At 40.6% G+C, this 12933-nt stretch overlaps 1 protein-coding gene across 2 annotated transcripts in view; it reads left to right on the top strand.

Moving 5' to 3' along the window:
• The window catches only part of LOC118223880 (neuronal migration protein doublecortin-like), a 48072-nt gene that overhangs the window by 22840 nt on the left and 12299 nt on the right, over positions 1–12933 (top strand). For both annotated transcript variants that reach the window (XM_035410900.1, XM_035410901.1), the window contains exon 4: positions 10494–10596. In XM_035410900.1, coding sequence (XP_035266791.1) covers positions 10494–10596 — 103 coding nt within the window. The remainder of the gene's footprint in view (positions 1–10493; positions 10597–12933) is intronic.

The following is a 12933-nucleotide window of genomic DNA, read 5'->3' as shown; positions in this document are numbered from 1 at the left end:
TCTTTTATGCTGCCCCACTGGCCAGGTGTCTCTTGTAAGAGAGATTTGTAATCAGATTTTAATTAAACTTTACCTGGTTAAAAGAAAGCCTGAATAAAAAAATATGTGAGCAGTCAGATTAATCTTGACAGCCTATGGCAATTGCTGGCAACACTCTCAATATAGCAATGGTGCCCCTGAATTATGCTAATGACATCAAGACATCCCAGCAGCCCCTGGGGCACTATGGCATCAGATACCAGCTGGATCCACAGGCTCTGTGAGCTGGACTACATGAAAAGCCTCTCCCTGCTGCAAATCCCCCCAGCTATTACTCAGCATTGTGAAGAGGGGATTGGCTGCATTTGTCATGCACTGACCACAGACGACAGGCCGTTAATGCACCACGGTGGGCGTTTGAATTTCAATTTGTCTAACTGGCCCCATTTCAAGAATGTTCTCAATGCCGTTCCTTTCGGCATGAGCCACTAACATTACCCTCCTAAGGGGGGAATTCAGTTTATAAAAATGAATTTGTTGTATCTTACCGTCTCGCTAGGAAAAATCAGAGCCAAAATACAATATCCCAGTGAGACTTATTTACTTAAACACCCCCTACATGTTTTTTTTAATTTGTAGATTTTGTGCATTTCTGCAAATCTGAAAGAGAGTTTCTTGTCATAACCGAGTTATATTTTTCACCTTTTTTCAAATAATGTGTGGCAAACAAGGACTAGTGTTACACAGCACAGTTGGCTTACTAGCCATTTGACTAAATTAGGACATTAACATGTTTAGAGTTAGAACTTATTCATAGCTAAAGTACACCAACTGTATAAAGTTATATTGAGGTAGTTACCTTCAGATGTAACATTATTCCAAGTTATTCTTCCAGAAAATTCCTCATCATGGATTGTCTTTCATGGTTGTATGTGTGCCAAGGGGTCATGTTAGTCATTAATGGGCTGATGTGAGTCATGTATTTTTGAATTGCAACTGTCCGGTAAGTCCACAGTGAAAGATTTCCCCGATATAAGCAGGAAGTGGAAACCTGTGCTGGCTGCTACTGCCGAGTTGAATCAGAGTTATGGCAGGAAGTAGGCAGCAATGACATAACTGTCTCACCAGACAGGCCTTATGAGTTTCCTGTCCTTTCTGATTTAACATTGTGCTTACTGAAGCTAAAGGCTAAACCAATTATTGGCGCGTATGACATTGTGCGAGTTAACTGGGGTAGGGATGGTAGTCATGGCAACAGTGCAGCCCAGGGAGGGGGGTCTGAGCGAGCTGTCCATAGTGCTGGCCTCCGCCTGGCCTCATGGACAGCTCCCCTGCCCCCCCCCCCCCCCCCCGGAGTCCTTTCTTATTTGCTTCCCTCACTAGAGCTTCTTTATGTGGCCTAGAGTTACACGTTGCTTGACATTGCATATATTTTTTAGAAGTACGGAGGAGGACAGAAGGACAGGGTGAGACAAAATTCCACTCCTACACTTCCTCTGAGAAAAGGGTGATCTCTGTGTTTGCCTGCGTATGTGATGGTGTAGGAGGAGAGGTGATAATTCATCACTGTTTGCTATTTACGGTCTAGAACTATAAAAGGGGGAAAGCACTTACAGATTGCAGTTGCAGCTGTGCGATTAACTGGTCGCATGGCATGACACTGTGTAAAAAGATGAGAAGGCAAACTGGTGAAAAGCACAGTCTGTTGTCCTCGGCCACAACACAGAGCCTATCAGGTTGTCTGAAAGCAGCTCAGCTGCCTGTGACCCACATCAATGAATCTGATGAGCTTCAATGCTGCTTTCGACCTCTCCCTGTAAGTTTTCCGTTTGCTTTTTGAGTTTTTAAGGGCTCCCTTTCCATACCAGCTGTTTCACGGTCTCCGACTCTGCCTTTAATCCTGGAGCTGATGCGCCGCTGTGGTTGCTTTGAAGCCGTTTTCATGTTTGTCTTCCTGTTTGAACTTCATTATGCTCGTCAGTGAGAGGGGTTAAACTCACTCCTCGTGACTGAGGTGATGTCATGTCTGGGGATTTTTGCTGTGCTTTATGGAATGGGCTGATACAATAGAGTTAACCAGAGACAGACACCCTATGCATTGTCTGGATACAAATATCATTCATGTCAAGGCTTCTGAAAAGCTTTGGTGCCGCCCCACTTAAAGCAATTCGCTTGCTGAGATGGTCATCAAATCACCTGGAAGTTGACTTTGAAAGACTAGCAAATAGACATGTAAGTTTCTATGATCTTTTTTTTTTTTGTTTCTATGAGCTCCTGAACTGAGGAGCATCAGTTCAGCTTTTTCATTAGCCCCGCTAAAGTGGTGGATCTATTGACTGAAACCATCATCTTATTGTGTGGTTGCTGAATATGGCTTGGATTTGAAATCAACAGTGGTGATCGACTGACACTGTCATTACAGAGATGTGACTGTCAATAGTGGTTGTAAAACCCTCTGGTGTGAGTTTGATTCAGTTGTTCCTGCCATTAAAATAATTAGGTAGAGTGGCTTTTTATTGGCATTGATTTTGTGATGTTTCAATGTGATTTTATTGTACAAATAGTGTGGAGTCAAAAATCTGAATTCAGATTTGGATACAGTATACTTTCACCAGCTGTACTGTGAGGCTTGGTAAAAACAGCTATTTCAATGTACAACCCCCCTTTTTATTTTCTGTCGATTATGGAAGATAATAGCTCCAGTAATGTGTCTGCACTCCCCTTTTCACACCCTTGTCATATCTCCACAAATCACAGCACATTACTATCTGGTATCACCATAAAGCATCTTCGGTGGTGCAGCCAAAATATCAAGTGCTCCAGTTTTATAGTCAAAGCACCTTTACCTCAATAAAATGACCCATTTTAAAATGCTCCATCTGATATGGGGAAAGAGCCAATGTACACAGTAAAATGTTCAGTGTTAAATAGACTCATACAGAGTACATATGGTCCCTATTGGAATCGTAGGTACTCTGTAAGAATTGAATTAACTCTGGACATTTCACTGTGTGTGTATTTGGGTTGGAAATGGCCCTGGTTGTGTCATCACAATGCAGTAACTGGCAAATATACAGAAAGTCAATAGTGTCAATGAAGTGAATGTAGGCTACATGCCTAACATAAACAGTAATAAGAGCTCTTAGCAGACTTATTCTACCTGACACCTCTGAGTTAGAAACTTCAGGCAGTTGGTTTTCTTATTAAAAAATGCAATGAAAACATTCACTATACAGGTGTAAAAATTAGTATTAGAATATGTAGGAATGAATTGCTTTTGAATGGGCCTATTCTGTTATTAAACATTTGCTCAAATTGATCTTAAAGGCCGTAAAGGAAATGAACAGAAATGAAACTCATTTGCGGGAAGAGGCCTCATTTGAAAGGAGACAGAAAAGACCTGACGAGAGACGATGAGGTCACCACTTATATTGACGGTCATTTCCTCTCACCGCCGGGGAACCTTTGGGAGATATTGATTCCAGAGAAAAAAACTAGAGTTTATGTGGTCATAAAATCTATCTGAAGAGGTGGGGGAAACGGAAGTAAGCATAACAAAACAGACACATCCCCTTACCAAACTTGTAGAAATGATCAAATTACACATTATCTTCAACAATATTATGCAATAATGCATAGTTGCATTATAACATGTAATAAAAGTCCTAAGAGTTTAATGCTGGAGTCAAATGTAATTTTGTTTTGTTCTGTACTGTACATGCCAATGCCACCTACCTCATATTCCACATCAAAGTCGATCATTCCACTGTGGTGGAAAACCAGACCTTTGATTCATTCATTGACTTCATTGACCTGTATTGTGGTTCTCTTGTCTGAACAGTAATGTACATTTTACCATTAAACATCTGGTGATAACCAATAAGACCATTGTTGCATTCCACATTCCGATGAACAAACAAATCATTTTGTTGTTTTTGCACAGCTACGCTCATAACCTAGAGATCCCCCCCCACCTTCCCTTCTTCTCCAGATGAGAATTTGGTGGTGGTCTTTATCATTGCTAGCAGGGTTGCTTCAGCACATCTCGAAATACAGTAATGAATTCCTCCTCCAAAAAAACAGTGTGGTAATTGCTCCGCTTCAGCAGTGCATGGAGATTAGGCCTAATTAACTGAGTTGCCCAGGGTGACGAAAAAGATTGTTGCCACAGAGATGGACAGACAGTGAAAGGGAGGAGGACGATAGCTTCAGGGAATATCATTTGGTTTTTTCTTCCATAGTTAATGTGAACAAATGCATTGTTAAAAAGTACAATGCATCTGGTAGACCCCAGAAAGGAATGAGCCAAATGGAGGGATGGAAAAGCAGCTTTTCTTTTTCCACTGTGTCTTTTTATTTGTTTAATCAGTGGAGGCCGTTATCTAATACTGTTATGTTTTCATATTGTACTTAAGTTTTATCCTGTTAATTAGTGCTAATAAATGAATTGCACTAGGGAGCAAACACAATGTGTGGATGCATCATTCATATCGTATAAAGTATGCTCTACAAATGAAGTTCATCATTATTATTTTTTATTTTATTTTTTGTATACTTCTCTGTTGGGCACTATTCTGACTTCTTTAATGTGTGTGCTTTTTTGTAATCAATGCAAGAATTTTACTACTTCTTGTCGTTTTCTTCTTTTCAACATACAGATACAGTATACTGTACATAAAAATGGTGTTTGTGTTTATTTGGGAACTGGGACTGCTATTTTTGGCTTTTGAAGGTAGGCTTGTATATGTTTTAAAGTGAGCTGGGTCCCATTCCAGCAGGAATTCTTGGTTAAGAAGCTGTAATTATTTTTGTAATATGAACTGCCATTTTGGCAGAGAGTTGATTGTGATTAATGCTTTAACCAAACCATTGTTTGTTGTACTTAGTTTGTTCAGCTAAGAATATACTCTGATATAATTCACGACAGCCTAAATGAACTGGTCTGAAATCTCATTATGCTCATATCGATTCCCTGTATTGAACTTCAGCATCATGATTCATAATCAGGAATTTTAAGTGCTGGTATTACCATAAAATAAACAAACCTGGAACCACTCTGAAGGGCATTTTTTAGTCTCGGCCATCACAGTACCTCTAGACATCAGAGTTCAGAGTTTGAGGCCCAATCACGGGGATTTATGATCCCATTGTCTCAGACTGGAAACGACAGAGAAAGATTATCTGTGTCTCTAGCGAAAACAGTGGTTTAATTTCCATGGGCTGAAAGTCCTTTTGGCATCTCCCACTTGCGGAAAGGAAATTTACATTTTTATACAGATCCGGACCCAGAGCAGCTGAAGTGAGAGACTGAGTTTATTTACAGTCTTTTGGGTCTTTCGGTGTGTGAAGTAGTGCAACGTGAATACTATTTCAAGATTGAAAGTGTTGCTCAGACGAACAGTTTTCAGACCACCGCTATGCTTTCTTGGTGGTTTCAATCAACGCTTGGCCGTTGCCTTGTTCCTCCACAGATTCTAAATGTCAGCTGAGATAACATCAGAAGCACATCATGCATGGAGGCAATGGGAGTGAACATCTCAGGAAGTCTGATGCACTGTGACGGTGTTGTATTAGTCTCATAGCAAGAGCAACAGATGGTTTCTTGGTGATTTCGAGGGGTATGTTCTCTCTGCAGGCTGTGGGAAAGATGATGAGAGGATGAGAGAAAGAAGGAGGAGAGGGGGAGAGTGAGAGAGAGACAGAGAGAGAGAGAATGAGAATCAGAAGATAAGGATGTGTTTGCATATGGACTATGAGCTGCTCCTCTGAATTCCCCCCACCTGCTATAGAAAGGGAAGCTAATCTCTCTCGCCCACTCGGAAAGTTCAAATACTCCCGGGATTAACTGTGCCCTTTCTGCTGCAGGAGAAGTGATCTCACAGCAGTTTTACGGTCTGGATCAATCGGTCTTATTTATGCTTTTTGATAAAATGATAACTGGATAGAAGTGAGGTTTAATGGTTTCAAAAAGTTTGCGTATATGTTAAAAAGCAAGAATGCATACATTAAACATTCAAAGAGCATTGATGTTTAGCCCTTGCTGTTCTTCCTGAATGAATGGTGATAATTGCTGGTTGGTGGGTATTGCACTTTTGTTGTTTCCGTTACCGAGTAACAGTTAAGTTTGTTCTTATTCTGCAATGGCTAAAAGAGATCCTTGAGTTCATGTGGAATCCATTTACGGTTTTGGTTGGTGGGGAAAAAACTTGTAGCTGTTGGAAAGTTTCTGGATCTAAATTAGAATTGCTACTTTAAAACAGCACTAGATCCAGCCATTTGCTGGATCTGGACTTGGAGAAAGCATTTTGGGAGATATTGTCACATCAAATTAGACACATCCCTTTCTGTGTTCCCTTGTGGCCAGTACTGCTGCTTTGGAAATGGGATGGACTTTAGGAGGCATAGCTGTGGGCAATGGTTTGGCCATAACTACCTCAGAAAAATGGCTTTTCAAAGACTACAGTGCATGCCTTGAAAACACAGACAGGCTTTACGGAGTGCTCATCATATCAAGCCTGTCCCCAGAGACTCGGAAAATCTGGGATACACTCCAACAAAAATATGCCCTCTCCGGAACCAAGGGTGGATGCAGGCTGAACAGGGACAGGATGTGTCGTGTGGGCAAGAAGTGCATCCAGCCAGAACCTCTTCAGTTAATGTTGCTGTATGATCCTGATATCATTTGTTTAGATGGAGCTGTAGTATCACTGAAATGGAGGAAAAGACCATTTGTTTTCATTTTGGAGAATTTGGCCATTGATAGGGGTCTTCTGTATCTTTTATGCTCATCTTTTTGCCTCTATGGACTCTCTTGTTCTATGAAGATAAATGAGGCTTTATCAAGGGAATTCGTCTGTTTATTTGCCTTAATTTATTGGATCATTTGGTTTTATTGGTGTAGCATACTTTGTTTGGGTGAACTTAATTTCCAGATTTCGCCTGCTTTGCATATCATTCAGCATGATGCAGCCTCACAGTGGACATCAAGATTCAGATAATTCTCCTGATTGCTTCCTGCCTTATGACTTCAATCATCATGTTAGAGTCCAGGGACAAACAAGTGACATTCAGTGGATGGACTGTGTTGCCTTGAGACTGGGGAATGAATTTATGTTCCATAAAAAGCAGATACACTCCCGGTGGTTGTCCGCATTCAATTCAAATCACTCACGCTGGTGTGCCAAGCTGTGAATGCAACTGCCCTTTTCTTGACTTCGGACAGTGACAAATGACAAATTACACAACACAGTCCAACCGGACCACTTCTTTCAGCATTCTCTGGCCAGCTGGCTGTCCCATCTCTTCCAGCAGTCAGCGGCTACTTCGTCTGCCTCTTCTCTGTCCGCCCACAACCGCTAATGATGGAGCCACCCTCCCCAATCCGCCAAGAAGCCAGATTCACCGACTGTTTTCTGCTAACATTTAAAACCCCATAGTTTCACACAACACCACAATATTGTAACTTTGCCAATTTCTGGTTCTGGTGATGTTTCCTTACCATGTAAGTTGCATGAAACCAGTAAAAAGTGTGTACCAAAAATTGAACTGTAAATTTCATTAATACAACAAAGTAAATTAAGGCATCAGATTTGTATTAAGTCAGTTTATTACAGTGAGCTAATGTGGTACTAGAAAAAAAGAGTAATATAATCTGTCTCCATTTTTTAGGAAACTTGGCCTTAACTTGACGTATTACTGTACTTTTACACCGATGACAATTACCCTGGTCTGAAATATTTGACAGAAAATTTTTTTCTCGCGTTTCACTTGACAACATATCTGTTCTGTCTTTCATTAGATCAACTACAATCAAAGTTCATGCAATACTAGACTGAAACAGGAAGCCTGAAATTCCACTTTTATATGTGGCCACCCAAAGGAGCCCCTGGGATCTTCTGCATGTAATATATTTTTAATAATGAAGTTGGTGATGTGTATGAGCGAAGCGTCCTGCTTCAGTTCTCAGGACGATGGGGGTTAACAGATGGGTTGACAGATGGGGGTCAGTAAGGCTGGAGTGCTCCCAGAATTGGTGCTTTGGTCAAAAAAGGTCACTGAGACCAGCTTAGCATGTCTCCACCCTGCTCCCACTACCTCCATCCAGAGCACATCCACCTCTGGTCTTATCGATGTGTTTCATCGGTAAACACAGAAATCAGCTCTGGTGAATTTCTGACCCCCTCATATCTTTTCCCTCCACATCTGTAACCTATCCACGCAGATTCTAACATTCAGACTTTCAGCAAAGCATTTTCTTGTGTTTTTACTTAAGCCCTCAAAGCAGGATTACATCGATTCCAGTGCACCGTTCAATGTTTTGTTTTCAAAATGATTTAAGTTACACCCTTAAGTAAACTAAGTTTATCTGATTAGCTCTGGCTAGCAATTGTTCCTGCTTTTGAAAAAGACACATTATTATTCCATCAGGATATGATGGCAGCTGAATAAACAACAGGGGCATTTTCCTTGAAAAATGACTTGAATTAACAGTGAATTCTGCAACTCAATTTAATTTTTTTATTTTTCATTTATTTATTTATTTTTGCGGGTAGGCTAGGCGTCATGATCATAGTTTTGTCTTTCTGTCTGCCGTTCCTCAAACTGGGAATGAAGTGTCCTCTTGTCCTCTTGAATCTTCTCTTGTCTCGAGTGCCCCCCCCCCACCCACCTTTTGATGTTTTCTCCATCACCCTCTTGACCATTCTCATTCTCTCAAAGAATCTTGCAGTTTAACAGCTTCTGATTACAGTAATAGTGTCTCTCAAGCTGTTTGTTCAGCTCCTTCTACCAATCTCTCGCCAGACCATTAATATGAGCTCCCCTCTCATGATACAGGTAAGAACTGGCAGTTCATACCTGTATAATGGGGCGTTTTATGGAAACTCATACAAACTGATTAGAGCTGGATATACATGCAGCAGGTCTGAGGGTTATTTAAACACATACTGTACATTCTGCCTTCTGGGTCAGGACCTAAGTGGGACAGAGAGTAAGCACAGCTGGTCCATCCTACCATGGCTTCACTTACCTTAACTGGTAACTGTTCTGTACAACATGGTAACTTTTGGGACTGGCTGGCCAGGATTGACATAAACTCTCCACTAAAACAGAGAATAAATCTGCATATACACCTTCAGGCACCCTGTTGCCTGAATATGGAGCCATGCACTTATTGGCTGTCCAGTGTTCAAATAAACTCATTAGTTTAAGCATGAGAGGTGATTATGAAAGGGTACGTTCTCATTGTGGTGGATAGCCTGTAAACAAGTACAGCTAAGATTAGGCATTTGTTAGTAATCCCTCTCAGCATCTAGTTTTTGGATTGTATTCTTGGTTACATGATACTTAGCTAATAATGAATGAAGCGGTTTGGCCTATATACAGAGCTCTTCAAAAATAATTGGCACTCTTGATAAAGAAGATCAAAAAGGCTGTATAAAATAAGCAGTGCAGGTAATTAGCTGTATTGTGCACTCAAAAATGTGAAGATTATTGACAGGTGTCAAAATTATTTGTTCCGTTTTCATACAGCAGTGTTTTTTCATCGTTATCAAAGATGCCAGTAGTTTTGTAGCTTGCTATACTTCTGAGATGCATAAGTGCTAGTCTACCTATGAGGAATGAGTTGAGGAGTGCCTTGGCGACCAGAACCCTTCCTCACTGGGGAATGAGAAATTCTAATAATGGGCCATCGGGTTCAGTTCAATGGTGCAGTCTGGGTTCAGTTCCAGGCCATGGACTAGATCACTGTCCTGAGTATGAGTGCTTTTAGCTGGACGTACTCCCTGACTGTCCACTCCCAGCTGGAAAATAATTTCTGAGATAGCGATCTTTTTATGATTTATGAGTTCATTATTTAGCTCGTAATAATGCCTTCTCTCACAAAACAAGTAAAACTGGATGGGTAAAATTACGAAAGAGGCTCGTTTTATGCCTGTGCTGAAAAGCATTTGGTTCTGAGGAACGTTTTTCCTTTCATTTGCACTGCAATTTGACCTCTTCTCAGTCACTTTAACTGTAGCCTTTCAGCCATAACACAGCGTTTGGGCCCAGGAGTATTTAACAACACCAGAGATGGGATTCAGTACTGTTGTTTTGAGTATTGGCCTTACCACAATATTTATCTTTCGTTTTATGGCGAAAATAACAAAAAGTCTTGAAATACATTCCAAAGAATACAACTAGCAATCCGAGACTTGTGTTATACAAAGTTCAGACCAGAATGTACCAAAATATTAGGTTACATCCTCAGAGTAAATGCTTGGCTTTGTTTCTTAAACCACACCTGGATTTCATGTTTGTTGTGCAGGAATTTGCTGAGATTAAAATATCTTGACCCTGTATGTTTCTTTCACTTTTACATTTCACTGTGGTGTTAGTTACGGCTCATCACAATAGGCTTCACCTTGTTAGATTCATTGTATGTTAGATATGTTAGATTCAACCGTTCTGTCCTTTCCTTACTGTGACATTACATCAACATGTTCAACAGTCCAGTCTTTTTCAACTGGCAGGTCACGTGTCTCCAGGATTTCTTCGGAGATGACGATGTCTTCATTGCTTGCGGCCCGGAGAAGTTCCGCTATGCTCAAGACGACTTCTCACTGGACGAGAATGGTATGATGAATATCCACTAACTTTTCCTGGACAAGATTGGTAGGACGTATCTCCACAAACTTTGCTTAATGACTAATATACTGTAGACTAATATTGAAAGTATTAAAAGTTCATTACACCTTAAATTTATTTATTTATTTATTTATTTGGTTTTCTGGGGTGTCAGCTAGCTGGTGACTCAGACCGTGAGGTGACATCTCAAAGATGAGGTTGATGACCGTGTTATCTCAACATGGTGACGCATGGCTCGGTGTGCGGACAGTCTCAGTGGAGCAGGATGCAGCAGACGAGATCAGTCTGCCAGTAAACAAGATAAAATTCCAGGGCCGTCCTCTGAGATGACTCAGTGCGTCTCTTTCCAAAACATCATATGGTTTCTTTCAGGTGGCCTTTATTTTTGATGGCCGTGAAATTACTGTGCTGATGGATGTTGTCATAGGTGATGGTGGCCAATGAGATCCCTTTCTTGTACCGGGGTATTTTTTTTTGGAAAGTATGGAGTTTTAAATTTCCCTTGGAAAATGTTTCACCATGACATCACTGACAGCTCTGACACGGTAGACTTATTGTTCTTCTTTAGTATGAATATAGATGACACCACCTGCAATGTCAGTGTATTGGATGCAAGAATATTCTGGACCATTGACGGATCAATTATTCCTATTCGATACAACAACGACAATGAAGCACTCTAAGAATTATTGTCAGCGTAGTCAAAACATAAAATAGTCATTACATGAAATCTATTGTGCTTCTTATTTTTGCTTTTCTTTACAGCATAATAAAATCTGAATGGCCTCTTTGTAGCCTACCCAATATCTTGTGGCCTCATAAAAAGTGTAGATCAACAGGATCACATGAAAGACGTGTCTCTTTTTTCAACATGGCAGCTGCAGGAAAGGTTTTTTCTGCCGACAAAAAAAACTTTGCCTGCTTCAATCGTATGGCAGTTTTAAAAGGAGCCAAAGTAACACGGCTGAGTTTGTAAATATTACATTACAGGCATTTAGCAGATGCCCTTATCCAGTGCGACTTACACACATTTTTACATTGCGTTTACATTGCATCCATTTATACAGCCAGATTTATACTGAAGTGATGCAGGTTAAGTACCTTAAGTACCTCAAGAGCACAACCACAGTGTCCAACCTGGGAATTGAACCTGTGACGTTTAGGTTACAAGACCAGCTCTTAAAAGTAGGTCTCTTACACACTGTATTACATCAAGCCTTCCTCAGCGTGTGTGAATGGCGTGTGTGCCCTGTGATTGATTGGCAACCTGTCCAGGGTGCGTTCCTGCCTCTTACCCACTCCATGCTGGGATAAGCACCCTGATGAGGAATAAGTGGTTTAGAAATTGGATTGATGGATGGATGAAGAGCTCATTTAGCAACAGTGACATCTTTGTCTTCACATTTACTGTATAATTGCTGTCTCCAGTGGTACGATATAGTCCTACCCATTTCAAACCTGTACCATTTCAAGTAATTCTGAAATGAGGTCGACCAATTAGCAATACAGCTTGTTAATGCACTTGCCTGGCAGCAGGTCAAACTAGGCTGCTCTTTGGCATGTACCCACATTCCCTTGTATAAAGCAAAATGTGATTGAACACCTGCTTAAGCAGCCTGTAATGTACTAAAATTGAATTAAATATTGAAAAAAAAAAAACCTAGAACATTGTAATTGAAACAATATTTCAATAAACTGTGCTTAAGCAACTTGTTATAGTTCAGAAATGTTGCAAGAAAACTCTTTTTATAAAAAAAACAACTTTATTCTCTTATCTTTGCAATCTTTTCATTTGTAATAAATAGCACCCCAAAAGGGAGACTCCAGCGATTTTGGATGTTTTTCTTTCATTAAATCCAGATTCTGTTTAGCCCTTGTGCAGTTTGTGGGAAAACTGTCCATCCAGCAGTATTTGGTGGTGGAAAACATAAACGATTTAGGAAAACCAGTCTTAATTAGGCAGTGGAAAAAAGCAAAAACAGGAAAACTGATTCTATCCAGGACCAACCCCCCCCCCCCATACACACACACACACAAACATCATCATCATTAGAAGGCAGAAAGGACGACCAGTGACCTGCCAAGTATTTTGTATTTTGTTGAGGCCCGTGCGAGCTGTTCTGCCAACAGTCAAAGATTCCTGATTCCACAGAAACAACAAAAAGTTAAAATCTCCAGGGGACTTTGTGTGTGGTTTTTTAACTTAGGCCTCTATTCATTTTAGTCCTAGGGTTTTAATCAGCTTGGCTGTGGTACAGATACCCTGAGTAAAAACCGTGGGCAGTAGTGTGGCATGATTGATTCTGACAGAAGAAGAAATGCAAA

The sequence above is a fragment of the Anguilla anguilla genome, chromosome 3, assembly GCF_013347855.1.
Source record: "Anguilla anguilla isolate fAngAng1 chromosome 3, fAngAng1.pri, whole genome shotgun sequence".
NCBI lineage: Eukaryota > Metazoa > Chordata > Actinopteri > Anguilliformes > Anguillidae > Anguilla > Anguilla anguilla.
Note: the sequence above shows the minus strand (reverse complement) of the source record. Positions and strands in the feature narration are given on the sequence as shown.